Source organism: Labrus mixtus, chromosome 24 (assembly GCF_963584025.1).
Source record: "Labrus mixtus chromosome 24, fLabMix1.1, whole genome shotgun sequence".
Classification (NCBI taxonomy): domain Eukaryota; kingdom Metazoa; phylum Chordata; class Actinopteri; order Labriformes; family Labridae; genus Labrus; species Labrus mixtus.
In genome coordinates this window covers 11,889,184-11,917,122 of record NC_083635.1, presented here as the reverse complement: position 1 = coordinate 11,917,122, position 27,939 = coordinate 11,889,184, and the positions used below count along the sequence as shown (strand labels likewise).

Here is a 27,939-nt window from a genome sequence, read left to right as displayed (position 1 = left end):
TTATAACACCGACGTATGGAGGCAGAAGTAGACGAGTAACTCCTCCGTTCTGTGAGGTTTTCAACGGAGTCTGGTGGCTTTGAAGAGAGTGACGTAACATCTCTTATTGATTAAAAAATACATCTTTCTGTTGAACATAAAGCTCTCTCTCTCTGCAGGGATCATTCCCGTAATGTAGTCACACACTTAGAATAACAACCGGAGCCTATCAGGGACAAAAACAACAACTTCTAGTGGACACAGTTTCTTACTCAACACATTGGACATTGACCACTTCCCTCTGATGAGTCACAGGAAGTGACACTTTCAGAAAACGAGCAGGAAGATGGTCACCCAGTGTCACTAATTTAGCATTTATTCAAATCTGCATCACAGTTCATGTCACAGTTGTGAGTAAAATGCATCTTTTTTTGGGAACCTTAAGATTATTTAATGTCTGCAGATGCTCTTTGACTTTTATTGGAGCTATAATCTTAATTTCTAAGGATTAAAAAAGGTGATTTTGTCAGTTTTCTTTAGTTAAGTGTCATGGCTCCTTCACCTTGACTTCATGACATTGACTTGAGTGTTTCCTCTCCGTCTCTCTCTGACAGCTAACTAACCTGGAGTCCTCAGTGAGCGTGCTGCAGACTTTTGCGTCTCATATTAACACCTGCTGAAAGGTAGAGCGAAGGATTCAGGACAAACATGAGGGACAAAGGGAACTCTGTGAGTCCGAATGAAGCCATGATGTCCTTCAAACACAAGGTGAAAGTAACTGCACACACACACGCCCTCAGCGTCTCAGTAGATCTGACCTGCAGTCATTAAAATCACACAAACATTAACAGACTCTGAGGAGGACTGATAAAGGAAAAATGTGCCGTAAATCACAGAGCTGTTAAACGGGATCATACAGTACTCATTTACAAAAACCCCTGGACTCACTAACGTTACTACGATGATTAAATATTTTTATTATAAAGCAGCTAAACCACAGGTGTCATCACATCAGTTTAAAAACGTCTTCTGACTTTAAAGGTTTGATTTCCTGAGATTAAAAAAAATGCTTTCTGGGTTGCAGGATGTCGTCAGAGCGGAGAAACCTCCAGACTCAGGCTCAGGGGGGGCCTTGTGTGCTAGAGTTTGTCGACCCATTCTGTCACACTTGACACCTTCCCCGGGCAGAGTCCACACAGCTGGCGAGGAAGATGTCCCACCTGGACCCAGAACTGAAGAAATCAAAGAGAAGAATCAGACAAACCGGTCAAAACAATATCTGACATGATGACGACTTTTTTTAGAAACTGTTTTTTAAGAAAGGAGCTCATTTCTGGTCCGGCACTGCTCAGCGGAGTGTCTGTAAAAAGTCTGAAGAAGGGCAAAAATAACTGTGAAGAACTCAAACAGAAGATAAGACTTATTTAAAGAAGTAAAATATCCTTAAAGTCTCTAAAAAGACTGAAAAACACAAACACACAAAATCCAAGACAGAAATTATTCATACATTTGAATAAGTCTGAATAAGCCCTTAAAAGACTAAAATATCTTCCCTAAATCAGCTCAAACATTTGAAATATTTTTCCAAAAGCTCTTCAACTTGCTTAACGGTTTCTAAAATAACTAAAGAATCTGTTTTAAGTTCATAAAAATACTAAAATATTTGAAAAAATTCCCTAAAAGACTGGTTTCTAAAAACCCTTAAAGGACTAAAACCACTTTAAAAGTCCCTAAAACTGCTTAAAATTGTGAGTTCATTATGTGTCTAAAAGCCCTATAAGATATTTCGTTTCTAAAATGACTTAAGAAAAGTCTTTAAAAAGACCAAACTATTTTAAAAAGTCTTTTTTAAGCTCGTCTCTTCCCCGATCATCAACCTTCTAACATTTCAGATTTTAAACCAGATTTTTTGGACGCTGCGTAACTGAAGGACTCGTTCATGCTCGGCCTTGGGACATCAGACGATTGGTTTGCTGCTCGTGTTCTTACCTGACTCTATTTTCTCTATCGCGCTCTCTCTCGGTCTGTTTAACCAACAGGACCGTTGTAGAAACATCAGAGTTGTAAGGGATGTCACCGGCTTCTGTTGTGACGACAACAAACCTGTTTTCACAGATCACCGGTCAGCTGCTCAGTGTCAACAGAGTCTGGCTTTAGAGGAGACGATCTGCCTCTGGCCTGCCCTTCACCTGTCCACTCTCACCTGTAGGGGAAAAAGGAGGCCTGCTGTGGTTGGGTCAGTCGACAGGTTTGTGAAGGTCCAGTAGTTTCATTCAAATGATTAATTTTGCGTTTTTTTTCCTTCTGTTGAACAAAAATATATTTAAAAAGTAAGAAGAGTAAAAATATGTCAGGAAAAGAACTAAAACATGTGTTTAAAAATGCTCTAAGAAGCCTTAAATGTCTCTTAAAGAACTTAACTATTAGTAAAATGACCCTGGTTCTCAGGGGAACTCCCTATAGTGGATCAGAAAGTCCCCAGAACTGTCCGATCCCACAACACCGAATGTAAAGGCCCTGACGCACCAAGGAGATCGTCGGCCGTCTGTTCTAGTTGGACCGTCGGTGAGCGGTCGTTGCCCTAGTTTTTGCGGTGTGTCCGGCTCCATCACTACCCGTCGGCCTTTTTTTTGGCCGATTCGACATGTTGAATCTGCGGCTCTCTCTGATTGGCTGTTCAGAGGTTTCCTGTATCTCCAGCTCTCGACACAGGTTCATGAAAGCCCCTTGAGCATGCCGCTGTAGTATCCATGCTTTCACCCATTAGTGCGGTTATTTGTCGCCTCCGCCTCTTTATTTCTTTTTTCCACTAAAAGACCAGCATTTCCAGCATGGACACCGCTATCGATGGGACTCCAGCGCCCCCTGCAGGAACAGAACGGTGACGTCGCTCAGGCTTCAAAACATTCATATTTACAGTCGATGGACTGGACGAGCGAATGTATCCGAGTATAATTTACATGACGTTTTTATCACAGCAGCACAGGCAGCTTCCAGTAGCAGCTCACGCTTCCTAATGTAGCTTTGAAGTAACATCCGGTGTTACCACGGCAACGATACACATGTTGTGTCTGTCATGGCGGCTGCCTCTACAAGACACGTCCTGTTACAGCTATAAAATTACAGATTTCTCTGGCTTTGATAACTGTTGGAAATATTTGCGCTAATGTAAGAACTCAACCCAAAAAATATATAACAGGTTTTTAAACTTCGACATATTACACCTTTAAATATCTGTCAGAAATCCTGAAAAGGTTAAAAGGTCATTCAAAGGTCAAAACGACACACACAAAAACCTAAGAGCCTTAAAGAAAAAATCTGTTAAGGGGAAATAAAAATATGTCAAAGTCTCTAACAGGTTATGATATTGTAAAAGTCCCTTAAAGGACATTCCTGTCTCGTAGAATTCTCCGTCTCAGGAAACTCCCATGGCTCCGCCTCCATGTTTTCATAGATTACACGAGGAGACTTTTAGTTAACTCTCCTTTTGTTCTCCTCTCGGCCGTCTGCTTTGGGTTACGTTCAAACAGCACAAAGCGCCTCTGAGGACATGAAGCTTTGCTGACGTGCGATGGAGAAATATTCTGAGTTTGGTTTTTAAAAAAATCTTAACCACAAACATTCAGTCCGGGCAGATTAAGCCGAGCATGCTGGGAAACTTTTCTCCTCCCTCCTGGAGCAGAGCGAGCTCGACTCCAGGAGGTTCGGTTAATCATTTCTTATTTGTACATATTTTCTTCGGCCTATAAGGAAGGAACGAGAAGCCTCACACGACTAAAGGGTTAAAATAAAGAGAGACCAGGAAAGGATTCAAAAACAGATTTCAAGGATGTTCACTTCACATTTATGGTTTCCCATCTTTACAAATCTATCCCCATTATCTCTTCCCTCCTGGCTGCACGCCTTGGATTGGTGGGAGACAGAAGTATCTGTAAAATCATTTCAGGGACGAATAGAAAACATTTTAAAAGTCCTTTTAAAGAAGACTGAAATATCTTTGAAAGTTACTTAAAGGTTAAATTCTGTAAAAAGTTCCTCAAAAGTCTTTTCTCTCGTGTATCAGGATCAGTCACAGAGCGGGTTGCAGCAGTTGATGTATCAGAATATTTACAGTATTTTTAATTAAGTGCGTCTGCAGGTGGATTTTAAGAGTCTCAGAGACTCAAAACACGATTTAAGCTTCAAACAAACAGTTTAAAGAAATGTCCTTCAGAGGGGACTCGCTTCACTTTGAGGACACTTAGGACATTTCTGTGTGTAGACTTTCTCTTCCTAAGCTCATATTGCAAAGTGAAATCTTTTCCCTGAGTGTTTTAAACTCTGTACTTCTGAGTAAAACACAAAGTGTGATGCAAAGTTCTCCTCTGACTCTGCAGGTGCAGCGTGGACTTTGCTCATCTATGAACCGCCCGTCCTGCCTGCAGAGGAGTCACCTTGTCCCTGCAGAGCGTTGCATCTCTTCCGGTCTCTCTACAAACCCTCCACCTCCTCCTCCTCCTTCCCACCCCTCCTCCTCCTCCTCCTCCTCTTACTACTACTACTTCCTCTTTGCAGCCACGTGACCACATGCTCCCCGCTACACCTGCACCCGTCCTGTCCTGTCTCTGCTCCTTCCACGTGGGACCGAAGCTACACTGACCTCTGGAGGTTCTCACATCACTCATGTTCTCATTTCTAAACGTTGCAGTTTTTCTCTGCATTAAACTCCGCCCCCTTGTAGATCACCTGAGTGGTACCAGGAAACGAGGACTGCGGCAAGTGGAGTGTCCTCTGAGTGCTCACCTTCAACTTTAGACTGTGCATACATTCTTTGCACGCTCTCTTTGCAAGATAGCATCGCACGGGGCTGTTGAGTGAGAATAGTCCCGCAAAACTGGGACATATTTACATCTCAAAGGGACGAAAGTGCAGAGCAGATGTTTGTGAAAGGGCAGAGGAAGAACAGATGTGTCTTATAATAGAGGCTGCACTGTCATTGTAATCTCTGGAGTAAAAATCCTGCAGCCCACACACACACACTCACTCACTCATCCTTTACCAGCATGAGCAGTGTTATCAGTAGCAACAGAACATTTCCATGCACAACATGGAACATACACACATGCACACATGGGGGGAAAACGAGAGCGGGGCAGGGTGTCATATTGCAGGAGGAAGCTGTGTCCTCCAGATGTCACCGATGACGGAAAAGTACAGTCACGCCCGGCGGAGTCTCACATCCTTCAGATGGAGAGAGAGAGGGAGGAGGGGATTAAATGATTATCCCGTCCCTACTTTCTCTCCTTCTTTACGTTCTCGCTGTTCTCTGACGGAGAGAACTGCTGACTGCGACATTCCTCCGTCGCCTGCTGCTGCACAGGAGCAGAATGAGTTCACGGCACTTTATTATTATCCCACATTCAGACGTGATGTGTCATCATGAGCTCACTCCGCTCTGGTACTGTACCAGGTTACATTTTTATCATCCTTCTGGACAAAATGCATCAAGAATTTTCATCAGTTCCTACTCGTATGTCGTCTTTTATTCAATGATTTTGACAAAACTAGACACGCATCTCTTTATAACTAACATGTCTGACTCCATGTTTTTTATATAAAAAGTCCTGTCCTCTGCCTAACATTTATAAAAAGCCTCTTTGAGGACTCAAGTATCCATAAAGAATCTCTACAAGGGCTAAGATATCTGTGCAGAGCTAGAGAACGTAAAGAACTAAAGACTAAAACATCTTTAAAACGTCCCTAAAGAGACTCAGATATCTCTGTAATGTCACTAAAAAGACAAGATATATCACAATGGGATGCGATAAGATGGGGCGGCTGTGGCTCAGTTGGTAGTGTCGGTCATCTCTCAACCGGGAAGTTCGAGGGTTTGATCCCCAGCTCCTGCAGCCACATGTCCGATGTGTCCTTCAACAAGACACTCGACCCCAAGTTGCTCTCGCTGTGTCTGCGGTGTGTGAATGTGTAAGAATGGATTAGTTACTTCTGATAGCCTCTACCATCAGTGTGTGATTCTGTAGGTGTGACCTGCGGTGTGAGAGCGTTGAGTAGTCAGAAGACGAGATGAGCGCTATACAAGCTCAAGTCCATTTACCATACGATAAGTAACGGTACTTAATTGTCCCAGGAGGTAAACTTGTCCCAGACTCCCTTGGTGCCCACACTGAGCTGCGGTGTGAATGAGGGACGTCTCTTAAAGTTTTGACCCCTACAGAATTACGAGCTCCTGAGGCTTTATTCTGAGGGGCCATAATTCGACATCTTGACCCCTAAACAAATATTTTAGAGCAGACAGGACACACTGAGAGGAGAACCAGGGGTCTGACAGACATAGAGAGGAGGACCAGGGGTTTCAACAGACACAGAGAGGAGGACTGGTCTTATCTGGTGCTGCCTTCACTTTGCATTATGACCACAGTTTAAGATTTATTATAATTATCAGCCAGGAGAAGACGAGGCCGCTTTCAGGTTTGATTCATTACCGAGATTGCAGCGCTGTGAATGTGACCTTCCTTCAGGCATGATGGATGCAATATGTGTGCGTGTGCTTGTGTGAGAGTGGGAGACGGTTTTCAGCAGTCAAGCCCAGACGCAGCGAGTGCACCATCTAGTGGTTATCAAAGTGCACTGCATCCTTCCTGTAAGGTCAGATATTATTTAGTTTTAAGAATGCCCCCCAAAAAAGATAAATCTGTGAAATAAAACAGGGAATAAATGTTACTTAAATAAGTCTGGATGTATATTAACACAGATTCATACGGAGACTGGGTCAACGCTCAAAGACAAGTTAAAGTTGGTTGGTTTGCTTCTGTTTGTGGTTTGTTGCAGCTTTTCTTCCGCTTCACTTCTGTATAATCTGTAGGAAATATAAACCACTGTTAATCAGATAATTCTGATGTTCCTTTTTTGCATTCTCATTGGTTCCAGAGACAGAGAACAGGTGCTGACAGGAAGTGACCAGAGGTGCTGACAGGAAGTGACCAGAGGACGGCAGCTGTTCTTGAGAGTTCTAATCAGCATCAAAACCATCCTAGATATCCTCATCCTCCTCATCTTCATCATCATCAATAAGTCCGTAGGTGTTCATGAAACAGAGCTAGGGCTTTAGCTTTTGCTCGAATACATAACAGACTAACTCCCTCACCCAGGTCTACTCTCGCTCCTGAGCTCTCCATCGATGCATGACCTCGCGTCCTGTTTGTGCATGTGAGTGTATTTCAGGCCTTTGTGTGTGAGATTGGCTTATCCTCAATTAACCCAAATGCAGAGCAGCTAAGTAAAATATATTCATTTTAAATATAAAGTGTAAAACAAGAAACACGTAAAAGAAAACACACATCAGTCTGTTGCTTTTTTTTTATGAAACTGCAAAACAAGTTTTAATAGAAAAAGATGCAAACATGAGAACAGGTATAAAAACAGTCGTCAGAAGCAGCAGCATGCTCGCTGTGTTTGGCACACGGTCCCCGACTCGCACACAGATGTTTACAAAGAGAGAGGGAGAGAGCACGTCTGCTGCACACGCTTCTTTTATTACAATCATCCTAAAAATACCCCAACGTTATCGAATAAGAGCGGAGTGCCGAGGAAAGACAAATCATCTGCTCTAAAAAACATAAATAACAAAGGATGTAAAAACAGACTCAATGACATGTTCCCTTTGGTAGATCGAGGCTGAAGAGGTTCTTTTAATGCGAGTGAAGTTTTTCCTCTTTTATGAAGGACGGAGAACACACACACCTCTACAACAGCACACACACACACACACACACACACACACACACACACACACACACACACACACACACACACACACACACTATATACTGTAAACTAGTGTTGTAGTACTCGGAATCGGTCTTGGTCTCGAGACCACTTTTTGAAGGTCTCGTCTCAGAATCGAAAGCATCCCCCGGTTAAGAACGCAACCCATTCATTGATGTTTATGGTCTTGGTCTTGGCTCGGTCTTTCCCTGCTTTGGTCTTGGTCTTGGCTCGGTCTCGGAGCACTCTGGTCTCGGGTATGTCTTGGTCTCGGTTGGTGTGGTCTTGACTACAACACTAATATACACACACTCAGCTTTTTATATTGCCAGCCAGCCAGCAGACCAAAGAATAAGAGTCTCATATGTGACCTTTTCTTCCGTCTAAATACAGAATACTGCATCCTCTAAGGCAAAGGATTAGGGACAAATCTAAAAATGGAAGGATTGTGTTTTTAAAAGGGAAGTAGCTGCACTTAAACCTGTTCTCCTTAAAACGGCCACCAGAGGGCGACATTCCCTTTTGCAAAGACGTTACGTCCCTGCTTGTCAGTAGATTTATTCCCTCAGTAAACATTTTCCTAACACGTTTTTGGTCCCAATCCGTAGTTTCAAGTCTTCTTTAAAAATACCCATTATTGGGCGTCTAGGACGTTTGTTGTTGACAAAGTATCAAAACAGGTTTTAAATATTGTTTGATTTTTACTATAACCGTATTAAAGTTTAAAAATCTGGAATGGTGGCGACCCTGATCAGGCGTATGGATGATTTCTGGATTGATGCGGTAGTGACTCTGGGCTTGGCAGCACGTTAACCAAATCAAAGATAAATCCCTGACTCTGTGTTTACGACCCGTGGTAGAGCTGGATGCTGCTGGTCACCGCCTGCTTGTACCTCTGCTCCGCCTGCAGGCTGCTGTTGTGGTCGAGCCGGCTGCTGCTTAGCTCCTCCGCCGTGTCCCCGAAGCCGTGGTAGTGTCCGTAATGCAGGTCCTCCGATCCCCCCAGGGGCCCCCACCACGCCTGGCGGTGGGACACACAGCTGCTCGGGCTGCCGGTGAGATGGAGGGAGCCACACATGTCTGAAAAAGAGCGCTGAGACGGCGGTGCTGCGTGCTGATTGGCTGGCGGAGGGGTTGCGTGGGAGGGAGTTACTGCTGGATTGGAGGCGTCCTGGTCATAAGGCAGCGTGTGGTGATGGCCATTTGTGAAGGCTTTGGTGTCCTCCTCTTCTTCTTCTTTTTTAAACAACAAACGTTTCAGAGTGAATTTACAACATTCAAATAAAAACATTTTATTTTATTAACACGAAGTAATTAAAACAAACGGTCCTGACCTGAGTTCATCTCCTCTGCAGACTCTGTGTTCATGCTCTCCAGCTCGTCTCCTCCTCCGTTCTGCAGCAACACGTCTGCAGCAGGAGACACAGAGGAGTGTTTAGAAGGATGCACCGACAACGTCATCATTAGGTAAAAAGATTGAATCAATAAATCAACTTTGTGTCCGAGAGTAAAGTCAGAATGTGGAGAAGCTGAGAACAGGGTCTAATAATTTTCTTCTGGTGTCTTACTGTCAGATCTCCTCGCTCTCTTCATGTGTCCACTCTCTGCAGCATTCAGCAGTCTCTTCCTGCTCAGCAGCTCCTGACCAAAGTGGGCGCCGTTTCCGTTCTGCTCGCCGTTCAAGTGGACTCCGCCGAGCTGCTGCAGGTGCTTCTGGGTTTTGGAGAGGAGGAGGAAGCCTTCCTGGAAGCCTTGAGCGAGAGCGAGGTCTGCCGCCGTCTGACCACTGGCGTTCTTTAAACTGAAGAAGAAGAAGAAAAAACAGATTCATGTTTCACATCTCGCTCCTTCATTCAGCCCTGACGTCGAGCTCCCAGGTTAGAAGGCATTTTATTATTTTAACGGTGTTTCAATATTTTCATTATTTATAATTTCAAACTTTTATTACTGAAAGATGCAAACATGATTTAAAAACAGGAACGTTTGCAGCTCTGTTGAGTAAAAAAGTGTTTTACTTTGAAGTGTTAGTAGAGGAAATGTAAGGGTGGATGCAAATCACGGCAGTGTAGAAATTGTGTCTGACATATTTGAATTGTCCTGGGAGGTGCATGGAATTCTCTGCAGGGATGCTATTCTCGTCATAACACCGTAAGGACATACCTTGGCCCGCTGCCAAACTTACATCTTGCTATAATTAGGCGACTGTGGCGCTCTGTGGACATGAAGGAGAAGCCGTTCTCCCTGATCACAGTTATTGTTATCCTACATCGTCTTTGAAACAACTGTTTTAAGATGGAAATGTTACAGACTGTCGCTTTAAGGAAAAGTCTTGTTCCCTGAAATGTTGGCTGGATAATCCTAGCTCTATGTTTGTACTCGTCTCCTCACTTGCTCCTTGCTCCTCACCTTGTTTCCCTCCACTACAGAAAAACAATCATGCAGCTACAGTGACTCCTCTGGGCGTGTCCGTAGACGTTGTTTGTGCAGTATCATAAAAACCGTCAGTTGTGGCTCTGCACACAGGTCTAAACACGACGATCATCATCGCTGCCGTCTTTGCATTGAAGCTAATTACTCCAAAAAAATACCTCCGTCTGTGGAAACATGAAGCTGAACTTGTAACTGTACGGGCTGCGCCTCCGCAAACGTCAGAATGTACAGACAGTTTTTATCTAGCAGCACGTGGAGAGGAAGCTCCACATGGTCCAAAAGCAACTCTAACATGTGAGTTCAAACTCTAACATACTGTATGTTCACACACAAAAGTGACAAATTAAAAGTAACAGGTGCTGCAAGTTTCTACGCCCTCTTCATTGTCTCACGGTGAAGCGCCCCAAGGCTGAAAAGTCAGACACCCTGCGGCTGCCGTCACTGAATCAATTTGCATCTTTTAAAAAGTACTGTGGGGTTAAATTACTAATTTGCTCCCTCTTCACCACGACGTTCCGGTACAACGCCTGCGATACCACAGACGCTGCACTAATCTGTCTGTTCAACTCGCGCTCCATTTCAGCCTCGCTCCTGAACAAGACCCTGAGATTTGGACTTCATATTGTTTGTCACAAACATGTTGTTTTGCACCAGAACTAACCAAGTCTCACAATAACACAACAAACATACCAATCAAAAAAAGTTGAAGACAAACAACTTCCATGTTCTGCAAGGTGAAATAACTACTTTTGTGAAAGGAGTCTGGTGGATTTGAAGAGAACGATGAAGCAGCTGAAGTCCAAATCAAACTCTTTAACAAATGACTTCTAACTCTGGGTGATGTGTAGCTGCTGCTGTGCTTCACACTCACAAACATCACACTGCTGGATACTCACTGTGGTTTAGCACCTGCTATCAACAGGACCTGGATACACTCCAAGCTGCCGGAACGAGCCGCCTTGTGGACTGGAGCCTCACCGACAAAATCCTAAAATGCAATAAAAAAAAGTTATATGGATAAAAAAAGGTGGCAAATTCAAACACAACTTAAATTTTTGTCTGTCTGACCGACCTGCCTGTTGACGTCAGCTCCAGCCTGAGTGAGCCACACGACGCACTGAGGGTGTCCTCCAAACGCCGCCGTGTGTGTCGGAGTCTGGTTGAAGCGGCTGGTCACCGTGTTCACATCACAGCCCATCTGCACCAGGCGTACCACACACTCCAACTGTGTGCACACGATCACAGAAAACAGGTCATTAAAAGGACAAAGGAAAACGTCGGAGTGAAGTGAATCAGCACACAATGGAGGAGCTCATGTTAATAAAAGCTGACAGGAGCCTCCTGCAGAGCACAGATTGACTTTTAGTGTAAGACATTTCTCTTATTTGAATATGAATAGAGCTTTGTTACATGTAGTCACATTTATTTACAGTGATGGAGGAAGAAGAGTAAAGGCAAAAAGTCTTGAAAGCATTACAGAAACATATCAGAAATATAAACCATGTATTATATTATTATGAATGTATTTACCATTAATGTCATTAATCAAGTTATATCCAAAAATAACAAACGATTTTTTGATTTTAATAGGAAAAAAACTTTTATTTATTTATTTCTGGTAAATATATGGTTTAAAAATAAAGAAAAAATGACATGTCAACAAATAAATCTTAAACACATTTGTAAAACACTCTAAAATGTTTTTATTTTTAAATTATTGCTGTTTCAATAACCTATAAAATTAAAGTAAAATAAATCAACGTAATAGTAAACAAAATGTGTTCTTATATTACACATTTACTACATTTTTGAGACGCTCTAAAATGTAATTAATAATTATTTTTATTATTATTAATAATTATTTAATTATTCTTGTTTTAATCAACTTTAATAAAATAATTAAGCAAAATAAAATAATAAACGTATGTAATATTGTATGTTTGCACTGTTTCCTCTAAACATTTTTATTTATGAATTATAAATAAAGAAGAAAAAAAACTTTTGTTTCAGTGATTTGTATGTTATTTTTATTTTTTAAACTTTCATAATTTATAAAAAAAAAACGGATTATTTTTTATCAGAAAATATTTTTACTTCCTGTTTATAAGTAGCCGTTTGGCGCCTAGAAAGCCATTGGCTCCCCGTGAGCCAATGACAATGCGTCAACCGGCTACTGTATCTTTTTTTTTTTTTTAACTAACACAACTTTATTGTACATTAACAAACAGATGAAACTGTATCGGAGCGGCTTCACCGCTTAAAAAAAAAAAAAAAAAAAAAAGCGTTAGACTTTACAAACACAAAAAAATTACATTAAATCTTCACCCTTTTCGATTTAATTTACTTTCATTTGTCGTTCCCTGTCTGAGGAACTTGAGGAGAACAATTTGCGAAGCTGTGATTTAAGTTAGGTACTGTAAATTAAGATCTTTACTATAGGTTGTGCATTTCAAAGTAAGAGTTTGTAAGTAAGAGACGATCTGTGCAGCTAAATCTCTTAATCTGTAGTTTTACTAATCCTTACCTGTCCATAGTGAGCAGCCCAGTGCAAAGGGGTCCATCCGTAGCTGGAGTCCTCAGCAGTCAGATGAACCTGGTTCGAGAGCTGCTGTAAGAGTGACACCAGAACTCCAACATCTCCATCCCGGCAGGCTCGGTGGACGGGAAACCTGTTCCCAAACACCTCATCATTACAGGTGGAGAAGTCCGGTTCCGATCCCGCCGACATTAGTGAACTCATGACAGCAGGAGCGTGTTTCTCCCGGTGTCTCCAGGTTGCAGAGAGTCGCCTGAAAACGGTTTAAACACAAAGGAAGAGGAGATAAGCTGCTCTGCCCAGCTGGAGACACTGAAAACCCGGGCTGGATTCAAGGGTGTTATGTCGAATAGTGCTACCCATCTAGATGTGCTCCTATGCAGCTCTGCGCATGCTCCGCGCAGTAGCCTACAAGAAATATTACTTTATTGTGGCTTTTCGTGTGTCGAAAAGTTATTCATCCAAAATATTAAATTAAGGGTTTAGTATCAAAATATGCGCCCTGTTTACTTACAGTATAAAAGCAGCGATTAGTGTTGTTTAAAAGTGTACTGTGAGCCTCTGGTTGCACATATTAACAAGGTAGCAAATCTCGACATAACACCAGAAGTTGATTAAAAAAGCGGGGCCTTTTTAGTCGTTTATTTAGAAGATTTTGGCCGACAAAAACAACTTTTTCTCCTTCTCTCACATAAAATCTAAGTGATATTTTCTCACAAGTAAGGAAGAATGTGTATCTACTTATAGTTATCATTTAAAATCTGTTAACTAGATTTTCACCCCCCTTTGTGTTTTTTATGGTAATATGTTAACATGCTTGCATTGCCTAACACGAAGGCCACGTTGCTTACTTAATTAATGATGTATTTATGTTAAATCCTGCAGGAAAACTAGAAATAAAAGAAGCAGAAGGCTACGCAGTTGACACAACGACCACACGATGGCGTCATCTTTAGGTGGGAAATCCCTGGTTCTTGGTCTCCAAGGAGCTCAGGTAAATCTAATGAAACAGGTAAACTCAGCTCTGAAGAAACACACTTTGAAGCTGCTGTGAGGATTATTTAACTGGCTATGAAATGGTCAAAAGTGAATACTGGTGTATCTGTATGACCATCAAATGTAAGACCATCAACATAATAGATGATGCTGCTTTAAATCTAGGGAGTTGGTGACAAAGTGATGAAGTTCACACTGCCTAAACCACCTTAGATTTCATTTCCCACACTAAAGATTCAAAGTGATACATTTGACAGTTGAATATAAAGCATCAAGATATTTTTGTTGTTGTTAAAAAACCTTACTTACACATGCACAGGACAAAATCAGCAAAAAGATAAGGTAGGGTTACCATACTTTCAAATTGGGACACTGGGATAGGGACTGTTCAAAACCAGGGCATATTAGTGTTTATAGAAATTTGTTGGGATTCGGGACACAGCTTTAAGACGAGACAGTCCCAGTCAAACCGTAGTGGATGATCACTCCTCACTGCTTCGTCCAGAGGGTGCGCTAAAATCATACCAAATTAAGTTCTTCAATTGACCAATGAATTCCTATAAACTGTGGAGTGTGATTCCCCATAGTTTTTTTTCCCTGCCTAATGAATTGTAGACTTTCATGTCTGTTCATCTCAACTCGTTGTTTGTAGATAAGTAGACGGTTGTTGGGGAATCTTAATATTTTGATATCTGTAATCTTTTTCCAAACTCAGGACGGTTTTGTGCGAGTGAGGAAAAGCGATTTGGACAAGTTGACCACGGAAGTGATGCAGCTCAGAGAGTTCCTGCCCCGAGTGCTGAACAGAGACCTGATGGAGATGCTGCACAAAGCTCGAGCAGCTCACACAGGTAACGCTTAGATTAAGATGACACCTGTGAGGCAGAAAATACAAGGGGGGAACCTTGTTAGCTAATATGTGTGTGACTTTAATGAAGGAGTATTTAAACCCAAATCCACAAATTGTGTGCACATACAGTTAAAAACCAGAAGCAGTTTTCACTTCTTTCTCACCAGTAGGGGTCCTCCTGATATCAGTTCTGACTTTTTGTGTGTGTTTAGTGAAGGAGCAGTTTACACAAGAACAGGAGCAGCTGAGACAGGAGTGTCTTCACCTGCAGTCCCGACTCGACGCAGTGCAGACAGAGTGTCAGAAAGAGAGAGAGGTACGGAGCAGGGAGCGACATCATGAATTTAGATTAACTCTAAATTATCCTCACTTACAGAGAAATTAACCTCTGGGAAGTTGTTGCAATACTCAGCATTGTTGTTGAGTTTTCTGTCTGGACACCATCCTTTATTTTGTTACATCTCAAAGTTTGAGTTGTGTTAATCCTTTACCTGTGTGTGTTTGTGTGTGTTTGTGTGTGTGTGTGTGTGTGTTAAGGAGAAGCTGTTGTTGCGGGAGCAGCTGTGGCAGAGCGGAGCAGAGCTGCAGCAGCAGGCCGACTTCTGCTCCAGTCTGGGATCTGCATCCTGCAGTCTGCTGTGGAGCTGCTCCTCCAGCGAGCAGACGGTCACACACTGGCTCGCTGACGTGAGTCGTGAGAAGCCTGTAATTCAACATAGCATGTTTCCTTACGGTCTGATCATATAGTAAGATCACTTTATCATTTCACTCTCACATGACACACACATCTCACTGATTGGTCCTTTAAAAAAGTCTTAAATTTGATGAAGCGTGCAGAAACCCCGTATCTCTGAGGTGTTCTTCATGAAGGTGTGTTATCTGAAGTGTGTTTGTGATGGTTCAGGGGAAGCTGCAGTCCTACCTGCTGGTCGCTGCTCAGACTCTGGAGAGCTTCGTCAGGTCTCTGGATGAGGAGGTGAAAGCTGAGGACCACAACTCCCAGGAGCACCAGTTTGTTCTGGCTGTAGCTGGAACCATCACCAGTAAGTTCACAGCTTCAATTTAGCAGCACACAGATGTGGATGTGGATGCGTCTGACCAGGAATCCTCCCACAACCCTCTTTTTTTTTCTTCTTTATATCCTGTCACTCAGATATCGCAGCAGTACCTTGTGGGCGGGACTTCCTGTCCAGCTCTGCTCACGTGCTGTTGGACACTCTGATGAAACTTCTGGAGCTGATGAAACCGGGAGTCTTCCCCAAACTCAAAGTGTGCGTTGATCTGTGGTTACACTTAACACTTAGTGAGAGGCTCCTGTCAGACAGGGATTCAAACCAGGAACCTCCTCACTTTGATGCAACACTGCACCACCATGCAGCTCCAACAATATCCTCGCTTTGTTATTAAATTTCCAGTCAGACATGTTGGTGACCAGATGTGGGCAGTAGGTGTCAGTGCTGTTATTCTGCCCACATCTGATCAACGGCATGTCTCGTTTCTGCTCGTGGAGGTAGTTTACAGGATTTTTATTAACTACCTGTTCGTCTACAGGTTGATGCTGATGGCTCTGTATAACGTCAGCATCAGTATTAAAGGACTGAAGTACATCAGTGAGAACCCCGGACTGCTGCCTCTCATCTGGACCCTTCTGGACGGTAAGAAGAATATAGGGAGTGTCACCTGCAGCAAGACAACAGACTGAGTTTCTCCTCCAGGTCTAACACCTTGTGATCATGATGTTTGAAATGTGAGCCTCTGATCTGTGTGTGTGTGTGTGTGTGTGTGTGTGTGTGTGTGTGTGTGTGTGTGTGTGTGTGTGTGTGTGTGTGTGTGTGACAGATGGAGACTGGGAGGTGTGTCTGCACTCGCTGCGTCTCCTGCAGTCCGTGTTGTTGGAGGAGGAGGTGCTGCTCCTGCTGGGCTCGTCTCTGCTGGATCCTGAACTCCAGGCTCGGGTCAGCCGGCTCACCTCCAGCAAGCAGCCCAGCCTGAGAGTGACTGCCCAGCAGACTCTGGAGGACCTGCAGGCCCTCGCACAGGTAACACCTTCAAAGCAGGGGGTTAACCCTTGTAGTTCTCTAAAACTGTAAGTGAAAACAGTAGACTGTGAAGTCCTTCGGAGATTAAATAAAGAGTCATTGTCTGTTTTCAGGGTCAGAGATCTAAACAGAGCAGCCTCTGATGTGGATTATGTGTCTTCAGTAGTTCACATGAGTTCAGTATTTGTGCTGTTTTTTGCACGCCATGTGTTTAACAGGGACAAAAAGGAGATGCCCGCGTTTTCATCGACAGTTTAACCTGTACATTTTCTCTTTTTTTTTTTACTTGCACTGTTCAAAGAATTGTTCTCATAATTGGATTCTTGCACATTTAATGTTTATATGATAACACCCGTTAATACGAGACATATTAAAGTTCATGTTTGCATACTTTCAAGGCACTATCTTCATGTTTTATAAACTGTATACGTTATCAGAGATCCATCACATTCACTCACCAAACTCTTCATTCTGGTTCACACTTAAAAAGGCTTCTATAGAATTTAAACGATGCAGTAATACGTCCCGGCGTTTTCGGACTGCAGGAATTTCTTGATAGTTCTAGAAACTGTTGCAATCATTTTTTACTGATTCCACTCCGCAGGAACGATGAACTGTTTTAGTTCCTGGAACCTCATTAAGAGGAACCTTTTTTAGCTCCTGCGGCAGAGTAGGTACCACGGCGGTGTGAACGCAGACAGAAAAAAATCCCCATGGTGTGAAGTTCTCAGGGCAAACTCTAGTGGATAGACTATCATCTGCATAGAAGGTATGACTATTATCTGCATGTGGATAAACAAGCGAGGCCTTATAACGAGGCCTTTGGATGATTTAAACAGGTGAGTTATATTAAAATTTCACCTTGATACAGTTGTCAGAAATGGGGTATTATACGTCTGGAAACAAAACATCTTATATGAAGCTGTAGGTTGTTTACCTGTAAAGTTTGGCATTTTAAACATGGAGCTCTATGGGTACTGACTCACTTTTGGTGCCAGCCCTCAAGTGGCGATTCATGGAACTGCAGTTTTTTTGGCACATTCCTGTCTGTTTTCATTTTTCAAACTGAGGAATTTGCTTTTTAAGTAGTAGGAATTCAAGAACTCGTAAGGGGAGAAAACCCATTTTGTTCACACCTTAACCTTCATGAACTAATAATCTGCATGTCTGTGATTGCTACACAACAAAAAGACACTCCATGTGGATGTCGAATTCAAAGTCTTTAAACTCTTTGACTGCACTAGAGTCGCATTTGAAACCTGAAGAAGAGTACAAGAACAAATCCACACATGAGTTTCCTTTTTTTTGTTAATTGTACAGCTTTATTATCTGTTTCTTTAGTATGGACTTCTCAGTTATGAGCAGGTATCCATTAAACAAGGCCTACGCTACAGAACAGGAGATATTTAAGACGAGAGAGGAGAGCACAAGAATGGAAGCAGCCATGGGGCCTCGGAGGACTTCACTGATGGAAAATCTGGGACAAGACACGAGTGACATTTACCTCCAGGCTTAACCCCACCCACCTGTACCTGTCAGAGGGCTCGCTCTGACGAAGACCACCAACAACCAGCAGTGAACGTCTCATCCGTCTGTGGGGTTTCTCTTTGAAAACTCCAGCCGCCCCTCACTTCACCATCCTCATGGGGGAGATTTGTGCTAAGCTCCAAACAATGATACTAATAATACTTTGTGCTAAGAAGAATCTACGGAGGAGAAAGTGGGGAGGACACAGAAATCCTCGAAGGGAAAGTGAGAAGAAAAAGCCCAAAGGGTGTAGGACAGAGACTCTGCGGTCGTCCGTCCAAGTCGATGCAGCATCGCCACCGCTCGGTTTCTAGGAGGAGACAGCGGCGTTGGGCTTGTCTTCGCGGGTGACGGGGATGTTGCGCTCGCTGCGGCTGGATTCGTTCCCGCCGCCGAGCTTTGGGCCCCACAGGGTGAGCAGACCGTCAGCTGTCAGGGTGCAGGTGATCGCTGACTGGTCGACGCTGGAGGGGAGGCGGTAGCGACGGTGGAACTCGCGGGAGATGTATCCGTGGTCGTCCTGGGAAAAACAGCGAGAGGATGGCAGAGTCAGGTGAAGACTTAATGATAATATACTCCCAAAAATACATTCTTTTTTTATTATATAAGAAGGAGACGTAGACACCCGTTTATGTTCCTTTACATCTTTTTTTTTGTCATCACTGTTGTTGTTTTTTTAGGGCGAGAGCTGGAAACACTTGGACGGGAGGGTGGGGGTATGGGCGATGCAAAAGGCTTTGTTGTTTATTCATTTGCATCCATAATTCATGTTCATGATATGAGCTGGGGTGCTAATTTTGTCTAAGGAAAAACAAGCTTCAAACTAAATTAACCGAGCTAAGAAAGACGATCAAACATTTCCTCTGAGTTACTTTTAGTTCAACCAAATGCTAAAAACAACATTAACAGGTCGCCATGTAAAGGACTTGTCATTCACAGGTAGCCCCGCCCTAGCTCCTCCCCCTCTTTGACTTGAATCTAGAGATTCCCCCTGCAGCCACAAATATTCCCCTGACGCTTCACCTCTGAGGTCTTCTTATCAAAATCCTCATTGCATCATTGTATGTTTTTTGAGGCCCCTGCAAACTTTATATATTTTTGAATGGACTGAGGATAAGCGGTGCACTAGGAGGGCCTGCAAACTAATCTAAACACTGACACTACTCCAAAACATTTTACTTTCTGGTCCTTTTTCAGATGCGTCAACAGATGATCCTCTATCCCCTGTTTTCCTCCCCCTAATTCTGGTGTTTTATATCTGTTTTTCTACCGTGCAGCACTTTGTGGATTGCACATCTGCGGGATGCAGAACACTACCTGTCGCTCTCCGTGCTTGCCCTGGATCTCCACGTAGTCGTCGGTGATTTTCACGCAGAGCTCGTCGGGGGAGAAGTGCTTGACGTCCAGGTAAACTGTGAACTTTTCCCTGTCGGACCTCACCTGAGGGGGAAAACAAACGATGACAACGTTAATGCGGCCAAAAACTTTGATTTATTCAAGAGTGTAAACATCTAAAACGTTTAGAATATTCTTCACTTTAAAGCAGTCAAAGTTATTTTTTTGATGTAAAGCATCTAAACTCGAGGCTGTTTCTGGAAACATTCAAACAAAATGACGATATGTGAACAGAGAAACTTGAAAAATGAACAACTATCAGGACACTGGATTGGAAAGTCTGATGACTATCGATAGCCTTGATAATATTCTTTGTAAAAACACACTTCAAATCCCTTAAATTGTTTTATCTTCTGTCAAACTAAGCATAATTTCTGGTGTTTTGAACCTCCAAAAACTTGTTAACGTGCAGATGAAAACAACCTCCCTCCTCCTTAATATCTACTTTCCCACTACATAATAATTTAACTAACTTTGTCTCAATCTTTCTCCTGAGTTCATGAGTTTTTGAGCTCTGATGCTGCTCTCTTTACCTCTGAGATGCCGGAGTTGGAAGAGTCCAAAAAGCTGCGAAACAGCGTATGTCTGTAGTGGGGGCTGATGGTGGTGGCGGCGTAGGGGTAGAGGTCGTAGTCGAACATGCCTTCCCCGAAAAACTGGTCAAAGAGCCGAGCGGGGTAGACGGAGCCCAGGGCGCGTCTGAACCAGGGGTGCTGGATGGCAATATCCATAGTGACTTTAGACAGTGTGGTGAAGCTCAGGTGAAGATGTAGCAGCTCAGCTCAGAGTCCAGGAAAGGGAACGAAGGGAGGAAGAAGTGAGGCAGGAAGAGAGAACAGAGTGTCGATGAAAAGCAACAAGAGAAGAAGAGTTTGCAGAGTGCTTCGTCCTCTGCTCCACGGCCGCCTCCTCTTTTTATACCTGAGAGCCAGAAAGAGGGGCTTTAGCCAGGATCCCTCTGGAATGGCATTATCTCATGGTGGGTTGGGCCCCGTCAGCAGAATCAGGCCTGAGGATGGAGTGGAGAGAGAGAGGGGTGGGGGGCACCGCTGGGTCCAGACCCTGTGCCACCCACAGACCAGACACCCCTGGCTGCCAAAACAAACCCTGCAGGCCGAAGAGGAGGGAGGAAGAGGAGGAGGGCAGGACGCAGACAATGAGGTCAGGAAGCAAACTAAAGTCATATTTTACCTGAGTGATAGAGCATCAAACAGAAACACACACATGTATTCTGTCAGTGACACAATGCTGCTGTATTGTTCTGCCCGTGTGGTTGAACAAGATTGTAGAAACACAATGCTGCCGCCCGGGTCAACGGAGCAACAACCACCAACACAGAGACACGAGAACAGATGTTTTTATTCTGCATATAACATCTGTTTTATACTTTTTTAGATGGAAACAACACGATTAAAGTGAGCTAATACGAGGTAGGGTCACCGCACCAGACTTTTAAACCTGGATAGTAAGTATCGACGTTATTGTTACCTGTTTGATATCAAGAGGAAGTGACCATATATGGACAAGACCTCCAGCTCCACCCTCTTGTCCAAATATGGTCACGTCCTCAGAGTAAACGACAGTACTGAAACATAAACATCTCCTCAGAGCTTCTTGTAGAGAAAAGGACGTGGGCCCTGCAGAGTGAGCAGACCGTCAGGTGACAGGGTGCGGGTGATCGCTGATTGGTCGACGCTGGAAGGGAGGCGGTAGCTTGCGGGAGATGTAATTGTGGTCGTCTTGTTAATTGGAAGATGGATGGCAGAGGAAAGTGAAGACCTGACGATAGTTTATTATTTGTAAAGCACATGATTAACCAACATAAATAGATTTTAAAGCTGCAACCACAGCCGGAAAAATCTACAAACAACGTCAGAACGCAACAGTCGATTATGTTCTGTCCCCGCATCGATGTAGATTCGTCCAAGTCCAGAGCGCTCCCAGTAGGAGGCGGCCGCTCCGAGCACTCAAGTTTAAAATCTTTGAACTTTTCAGAAACTTTTCCAAACATGCAGTAAAAAGTAACGGAGCAGTGTCGGTCATACAGCGGTCGTTGTCAACAGACTGTTGTCATAGAGACAGGACGGTCATGCAGCACTTTACATGTCAGCGCAGAAACGCTTCACACAAGCGCTCCTGAACGCACAGCCAGCACTTTTCACTTTTTTCAAACTATGGCTAACAAAAGCACTTAGCTGGAAAAACAGATCTCTCAGTTTGCGTTATAGCACATTTTTCTGGTCAATGTGATGGCAACCTGTCAATCACATGTAGCCCCGCCCTAACTCCTCCCCCTCTTGACTCAAAATGGGACCATAATTATTTAAATAAGTGAACATCCAGCTGTGTTAAAGAAGACTTGAAACTAGATATTGAGACTGTAAACTCGTTAGGAAAATGTTTATTGTGGGAATAAATCAGCTGAGAAGAATTTCTCAATCATGTTTATTTTTCACCCAGACTCATCCTCCCTCTGGACGTTAGAAGGTTTTATTGTTCATGAGTTGCAGCTCAAAAACCAAGAGTCTGCAGACTTAGGTTGGGCCTCATGCTTCCCTCTCTTCGTCTTTGTTTGAAGCATTTATTAGCTTGTTGTGATTGGTGCTTAAATATTCAAACCTTGAGTTGGTCTGCTTTGCACTTTCTTCATTTTCATTTCTTAGAAAAGTTTTTGAACCTTGTAAAACCTAGTTTGATCCAATACTACAGGACATGTAAGCGTGAATTGTAATGCAAAGTTGAGGATGGATTCCCAGGCCTGTTGTTACACCAGCAGTGGCTTCCCGCCGCCTGCATTAGTCTAATCCCGCAGGGCTTTGGCGCTCCAGCACAGGGGCTTAGCTGCTCCATGCTCCCGCAGGCCAAGAGCAACTGGGCCGGGACTGAGGCTGATTTAGGGGCAGGTTGGGGAGGTTGTTGGGGTTTGGGGTCGCTGGATGCTCCAGACCGGACGTAGATGCCGTTGGACTGGCCGCGGTTCAGCCGAGTCAGCATTCTGGGTTTTTATCAATGGGACGGATAATGCCTGGGCACTCGGTGTGTCCACAGCTCTGAAAAGCTGTTTTTGTCGACAACCTGGCGGGTCGGGCATGCTCAAATTCATTCACTGATTTCTGCTCTTTAAAGGGAGCAGCTTTGGCGTATCCCAGTGTAGGTTTTCCAAAAGGCTCTCTTCATTTCTTTCTCTTGAAACAACACTCGTAACGCGGCAGCTTCAATGTCCTTGCGGGGTCATTTGGCTCGCAGACGGCGAGAGAAGTTTGTGTTACTGCACATTTCAAACACAAGGCCGATTAGAAGCGTCTCAGAGGGGAAAACAAATATGTAAAGACCTCAACAAAAGCATTCACGTTGCATAGAAAAAGCAAATAATGTATGCCAGATTAGCTGTTTTCACATCCTGCATTTCAGGAGGACTGCTCCAGATTGGACACGCCCCTGTCAATAACAACATAAACTCTTATTTCCTGCACAGAAGAAGCAGGTCTCATTTCATAGAGCAAAGTAGAGAATGAAGAAACAGTCTTTTTCATTTGATGATGAGTTTCTCTACGAGTTTGAGCCAGTTACTTAACTTTTTTTTAGATCCTTTGAGATGGAACAACAGGTTTGTTTTTTTCTCGAGCTTCTCCTGCGGGTCAAGAAGAAGATTCAGATCATCAGAGACGTGCATGAATATAAAGAGATTATTTTACAACATGTATCTTTAAAAAATGATGTTAGATATGTTAAACTTTTGTTCTCTTTCAGACTTTCTCTCCTCAGTCAGATCACACCAGAGACGTAACCTCTGCTGCCCTCTGCTGGACTGATGTCATATCACCCTCATCATCTTAAAGGTTGGAGGTGTTATTTATTTTTGCAACATCCATCCATTATCTTTACTGCTTTTCACATTCGGGGTCGCAGGGGGCTGGAGCCTATCCCAGCTGTCATTAGACGAGAGGCGGGGTTACACCCTGGACTGTTCACCAGTCAATCACAGAGCTGACATCTAGAGACAGACACACCGACAATTTAGAATCACCAGTTAACCTAACGAGCATGTCTTTGGACCGTGGGAGGAAGTACCTGGAGAGAACCCACGCATGCAAAGAGAATATGCAAACTCCACACAGAGAGGCTCCTGTCAGACGGGGATTCAAACCAGGAACCTCCTCGCTGTGAGGCGACAGCACTAACCACTGCAGCACCTTGCAGCCCATTTTTTGCAACACTTTAGGTTCAAATTTACCAAGCCCTATAAGGGCCACAAGGGGGGAAAACATCTTAGATTTTGTGATTAAAGTCGTAAATTTAAGAGAATAAAGTCGTTATTTATTTTAGTCTATGGTTCTATCAGAAGAGCGGCCGGCATCTGTGTGAAAATGAGGACAGTGGAGCATCTTGTGAAGTGATATGTTAGTAAAGGTTTTACAGATAAGGAGAAACATCCTTGTTGTCATTGTTGTTCTATAATTAGAGAACTAACAAGGCTCAGAGAGAGGCACACTTTAAAGACTTACACATAACAAAAATGTTGTTTTTCACACTTTGAGTTCTGCAGGTTTAGATTTCCACGCACCTGAAACCGTCCTGAACACTCAGCCTCGAACCAGCGTTAGGTGTTTTTTTACACTTCAGTCGTTCTCTCCGGTGTCTCTGTCGTTTGATTCAGACCCAGCGGCCTCGGAGAGGAAAGCTGTAGGTGGATCTCTGGTGGTCTGATACATCCTGAACATGGCGTCTGATAGAAGAAACTGCGTGGAAGAAAACATCAGACAGGAGGTAAAAATGGAGCTCTGCGTGTCTCCTGTGAGAAAGGATGTAATGTTGGATCACACCTGCACATGTGCCTGAGACATGAGAGATATTTGTGCTGCTAAAGGGAGAGACCTGTCTTTATATAAAATGTTTTATGATATCTAACACTGTGACTTATGTGCTTCATGTTCTGCTGAAAGTTTCCCTTAAAATCATTCATGAGGTCTCGAAAACGGAGAACCTAATACCTCACAAAGAATTAGAAATAAGCCAAATAAATCTGTGCAATAAATGATGTAAAACACGTTTTTAACCATCAAGGTGACGATTATCTCATCCTGCTATGTTTCATATAGCCTCTACAGAGGCTGTTGCCCTCGACTCCGACATGTGGCTACTTCATGGCACGCTGTTCCCAAGCATCAACCTGAAGCCGATGCTGAAGTGTAAAAAAACCTGCAGTTCCTCGAGTGTCCACTAGAGGCTGGCTGCAGAAGCACAGGAAGTCACATACACACCCATTCAAAACTAACTACACGTGTAGCGTTGATTTAAAAGCAAAATGTGCCTTTTTTTTGTCATCTCCTGCCTCCTGAGACACACACACACACGTCCAAACACACACACTCCCAGGGATCGTCTACCGCTGCGAGGTGCGTGTGTGAACGGACAAGTTAGGAGGATATCAGCCGCCGTCTACCGGAGATTTTCAGGCGGCGGGAAGCCTCTGCTGGTGAGTGCATGAGTTACAAACATTTGTAACATAACAAAGAGTAAGGTCTGTTACCCGCTCGTTTTGTAAAGTGTCCATAGAGATAACATTTGTTATGAATTGGCGCTATTTGTGAAGCTTTGTGAATACGCCCCCTGGTGTTTACAGCTGGGACAAAACCCCACCCACCCCCTTCTACGCCCCTGGGGGTAAAGGTGGAGGTACCTGTCCGTCCTGTCAGGAGTTTCAGTTTGTTATCTGTAATAAAAAATCTAAACAAAGTCTGAAAGTTGCAACATAGTGTGCAGCTCAATTTTCCCAGACAATAAAAATCTATAAAGATTAGTTCATGTGGGCTGACTTCCGGGTTTGTGATGTCATCACTGATTGCTTCATCAGACAGAGGGGGGCGGTGTCAGGACACCAGGGGGCACCTTGCAATTAAAACCCCAAACCAATCACACATGAGACGCGTCATTCTGTGTATTTGATTCCTCGCCATTATTAGCGCTGCAGTTGAATTATTCATTAGATTAAAAAAAAAGAAATAAAGAGAGATTAAGAGGGGGAGAGATCAGAGCTGGTTTCCTGCAACATGTAGACGGAAGACGCTGCAGAGACTCTGCTCACCTTTCCACCGGAGACAACTTTTAATAACAGCCCGAGGAAGAAGCACCTGAACACACCGCGAGCTGGAGTCCTCACTGCCCCGGGAAAACGACCAAACTCTGCGGATTTATCTCCCGTAGAGGGTCGGTGCTGCAAGCGGAGGATGGGACGGAGAGAAGAGCTTCATTTAAATACGCACCGAAATAGTAACTTCTAAAAATAGCCTGATTCGGCAACACAGCGGGGAGAAGCCGATCCTACTGAAATATTTTGTGTTTTTTTGGTGTTATTGAACGTCAAGGCAGGGACACGGAGAAAAAGAGACACCGCAGGGATGATGAGAGACTCTCCGGTGGTGGAGCGGCCTGCGCTCGAGGACGTGGCCGAGGAGGAGGACGTGTTCGCCGGGGAGGGAAGCAAGAGCGCCCCGGAGAGCTGCGGCTGTCAGGTGGGTGATTGTGGAGGTGTCTACCAGCCCCAAAATGACAGATTTTCTCCTTCCTACCTTTTTAGAAACATACTCAAACATTAACAAGTCTAATGCATGACTTTATTATGAAATATTTTAGCTTAGGGGGCTGTGTTTTCAAGCATGCCAGTGCAGGATTTTGAAGCTCAAACTTGCTTTTTTAAACTAAATGTTTTGATGTGTGTTAGGTGGTTGAAGAAAAGCAGGTGGAGGTCGCTGAGGAAGAGGTGGAGATGGTGGAGGGGGCCGGCCAGCTGTCAGTGTCCCAGATGGAGGCAGAGTTTGCCCAGCTGACCTTCAGGAAGCAGGTGTCCTACAGGTAGTCACACTCTCAACCAGCAGAAGGAAAAAAACATATTGGAATGTGTCCCACTTCCTGCCAACCTGTTTTACCTGAATGGAAAGTCTGCAGCGAGGCGGCTTTAGTGTGTGTGTGGTGTTGTGTGTCAGATCAAGCTGTGCACACATTTCCTATTTGTCCTGGTATCCTTATGCAAAGGTTAAGATCACTTAATCCCAAAACTGTTTAATAGAGGTGGACTCAGCCTTCCTTTAAGTCTCTAAATTGGCATTTATTATGCTGTTGCCATCTGTTTTTATTTTCTTTGAGACGATAGCGACCATATTTGGACGTTGGGATGGACAGGAAAGGATGGAGGGGATGGCAAATGCAAAGACCTCTGCTAGTGGAAACTAAGCGAGCAATGTGTATAAGATAAACTATTATTCAGATATGTTTGAGAGGCTAGTTTTGGCAAAAATGATTGTTTTGTGACCCAGATGTAACAATAATTGAATAACAGGATGTGGCTGGAGAAAAGGGAAGTGTAATATGCTTCAGTGAGTCTGGCTGCACGCAAGATGATTTTAAAGACATGAGGATGAGGACAGTTTAACTGATTTTTAACTTCATAAATAATCCTCTGAACACACACATTAGATGATTCAGCCGGACCGCGAGACCACACACACAGGCTGTTTGTAGTAACGATTCCACAGACACTAGCTCTTACAGAAACCGGGGTGATCAAATGTGACTGTGTGTAGCAGAAAAACAAATATGGTGGACAATGTTTCCTCTCTGTTTCTGGATGCAGCTCCTCCGGTAAATATCCAGAGTGTTTCAGGAGTTTTCTGCAGGTGTGAAAGCCCCTATACGACACAGCAACACGTGTGTCATGGCTGCACTCTGCTGTGATATGTAAACAGCGTGGAGGTTTATCCTTGAACCTGCGCGCCTCCCTGGAAGGTGATCTGATCTCCTCTCAGTGGACGCAGTGAGAAGATTTACTCTGGTGCTCGCAGACAGCTTATCGGTTTAAGGTGTTCACTCAAGGGTTCGGCCAAAAGACACTTCACACCGGACTCTTAACGCGTGTCAAACATCAGCGTTAGAATAAGTGACAAAGGGTTAATAGTTTGGATTCTATAACATAATTTAAACAGTTTGCAGGCGTGTTTTTTCATCCTTGACCGAGCCAGTCTGCCGTTTCCTCTGCAGCCGTCGTTTTCTTTGAAGCTGAGCAGGTAGACTCAAGGTATCTTCTATGTGTGGGAAACACTGGACTATACATCCTGAGCTAGATTGCACAAACGTTGCCTTCAAGTGCAGCTCTGACATTTTAAATCAGACATCAGCAGTGAAGATTAAAGGATTTAAAGGATGGTCGTTGCAGTTATAGATTACGCCTCTAACACTACGCTGAACCCTTAGATGCTGTTTATCATTCTGCACTTAGATTCATTGCAGGTGATAGTTAGAAGACTCACCGCTGCATTCTGCTTGAGGAAGTCGGTTTGCCCTCTCTTCCTGAAAGACGCAATAATTAGACGCATTGTCGATTCATCCATGAAGCTCTTAGAAGAAAAGCTACCATCATGTGTCACCTC

General features: G+C 43.7%; 4 protein-coding genes and 1 long non-coding RNA gene across 9 annotated transcripts in view; 3 read left to right on the top strand and 2 right to left on the bottom strand.

The window, feature by feature from the left end:
• Positions 1-1,325: 1,325 nt before the first annotated feature.
• Positions 1,326-5,595, top strand: LOC132959742 (uncharacterized). The gene is made up of 2 exons (XR_009667082.1): positions 1,326-2,227; positions 4,356-5,595. It is a non-coding gene; the product is annotated as an uncharacterized LOC132959742 (long non-coding RNA).
• Positions 5,596-7,335: 1,740 nt separating this feature from the next.
• Positions 7,336-13,004, bottom strand: ankrd10a (ankyrin repeat domain 10a). Of its 4 annotated transcripts, none has more exons than XM_061032152.1 (7): positions 12,698-13,004; positions 11,246-11,398; positions 11,070-11,161; positions 9,312-9,544; positions 9,078-9,152; positions 7,766-8,979; positions 7,336-7,721 (listed from the first exon to the last, which is right to left on the bottom strand). In XM_061032152.1, exons 1-6 carry the CDS (start codon positions 12,911-12,913, stop codon positions 8,588-8,590), a joined length of 1,161 nt encoding a protein of 386 aa, XP_060888135.1. In that variant the 5' UTR covers positions 12,914-13,004; the 3' UTR covers positions 7,336-7,721; positions 7,766-8,587. The 4 variants fall into 4 exon arrangements, with proteins under 4 accessions (XP_060888135.1, XP_060888133.1, XP_060888131.1 ...); XM_061032150.1 differs by having other exon boundaries at positions 7,762-8,973; positions 9,069-9,152; positions 12,698-13,003; XM_061032148.1 differs by having other exon boundaries at positions 7,766-8,973; positions 9,069-9,152; positions 12,698-13,003.
• Positions 13,005-13,037: 33 nt separating this feature from the next.
• On the top strand, positions 13,038-17,352 carry hsf2bp (heat shock transcription factor 2 binding protein). Its single transcript, XM_061032153.1, has 9 exons — positions 13,038-13,703; positions 14,421-14,556; positions 14,768-14,871; positions 15,093-15,242; positions 15,460-15,598; positions 15,709-15,826; positions 16,107-16,210; positions 16,395-16,594; positions 16,708-17,352. Exons 1-9 carry the CDS (start codon positions 13,650-13,652, stop codon positions 16,735-16,737), a joined length of 1,035 nt encoding a protein of 344 aa, XP_060888136.1. The 5' UTR covers positions 13,038-13,649; the 3' UTR covers positions 16,738-17,352.
• Positions 17,353-17,901: 549 nt separating this feature from the next.
• On the bottom strand, positions 17,902-20,414 carry cryaa (crystallin, alpha A). The gene is made up of 3 exons (XM_061032961.1): positions 20,050-20,414; positions 19,439-19,561; positions 17,902-18,641 (listed from the first exon to the last, which is right to left on the bottom strand). The coding sequence occupies exons 1-3, from the start codon at positions 20,245-20,247 to the stop codon at positions 18,432-18,434; spliced, it is 531 nt and encodes a 176-aa protein (XP_060888944.1). The 5' UTR covers positions 20,248-20,414; the 3' UTR covers positions 17,902-18,431.
• A 4,229-nt stretch (positions 20,415-24,643) lies between these two features.
• Positions 24,644-27,939, top strand: part of dgkza (diacylglycerol kinase, zeta a) — an 83,953-nt gene continuing 80,657 nt past the window's right edge. The window contains exons 1-3 of one of the 2 annotated variants that reach the window (XM_061032762.1): positions 24,644-24,992; positions 25,882-26,028; positions 26,238-26,368. In XM_061032762.1, the coding sequence (XP_060888745.1) occupies positions 24,822-24,992; positions 25,882-26,028; positions 26,238-26,368 (449 nt within the window). In that variant the 5' untranslated portion in view covers positions 24,644-24,821. Of the gene's footprint in view, positions 24,993-25,545; positions 26,029-26,237; positions 26,369-27,939 lie in introns of those variants that run through there. The other variant, XM_061032764.1, reaches the window with a different exon arrangement.

Coding starts and splice junctions, on each gene's coding strand:
- cryaa (XM_061032961.1), bottom strand. CDS start 20,247: ATGGATATTGCCATCCAGCACCCCTGGTTCAGACGCGCCCTGGGCTCC. Junction 19,562..20,049: donor CCAACTCCGGCATCTCAGAG/GTAAAGAGAGCA, acceptor TTTCCCCCTCAG/GTGAGGTCCGACAGGGAAAA. Junction 18,642..19,438: donor GCAAGCACGGAGAGCGACAG/GTAGTGTTCTGC, acceptor TGTTTTTCCCAG/GACGACCACGGATACATCTC.
- hsf2bp (XM_061032153.1), top strand. CDS start 13,650: ATGGCGTCATCTTTAGGTGGGAAATCCCTGGTTCTTGGTCTCCAAGGA. Junction 14,872..15,092: donor AGTGTCAGAAAGAGAGAGAG/GTACGGAGCAGG, acceptor GTGTGTGTTAAG/GAGAAGCTGTTGTTGCGGGA. Junction 15,827..16,106: donor GTCTTCCCCAAACTCAAAGT/GTGCGTTGATCT, acceptor GTTCGTCTACAG/GTTGATGCTGATGGCTCTGT.
- ankrd10a (XM_061032150.1), bottom strand. CDS start 12,913: ATGAGTTCACTAATGTCGGCGGGATCGGAACCGGACTTCTCCACCTGT. Junction 11,399..12,697: donor GGGCTGCTCACTATGGACAG/GTAAGGATTAGT, acceptor GTGTGCACACAG/TTGGAGTGTGTGGTACGCCT. Junction 8,974..9,068: donor GATGAACTCAGGTCAGGACC/GTTTGTTTTAAT, acceptor AAAAAGAAGAAG/AAGAGGAGGACACCAAAGCC.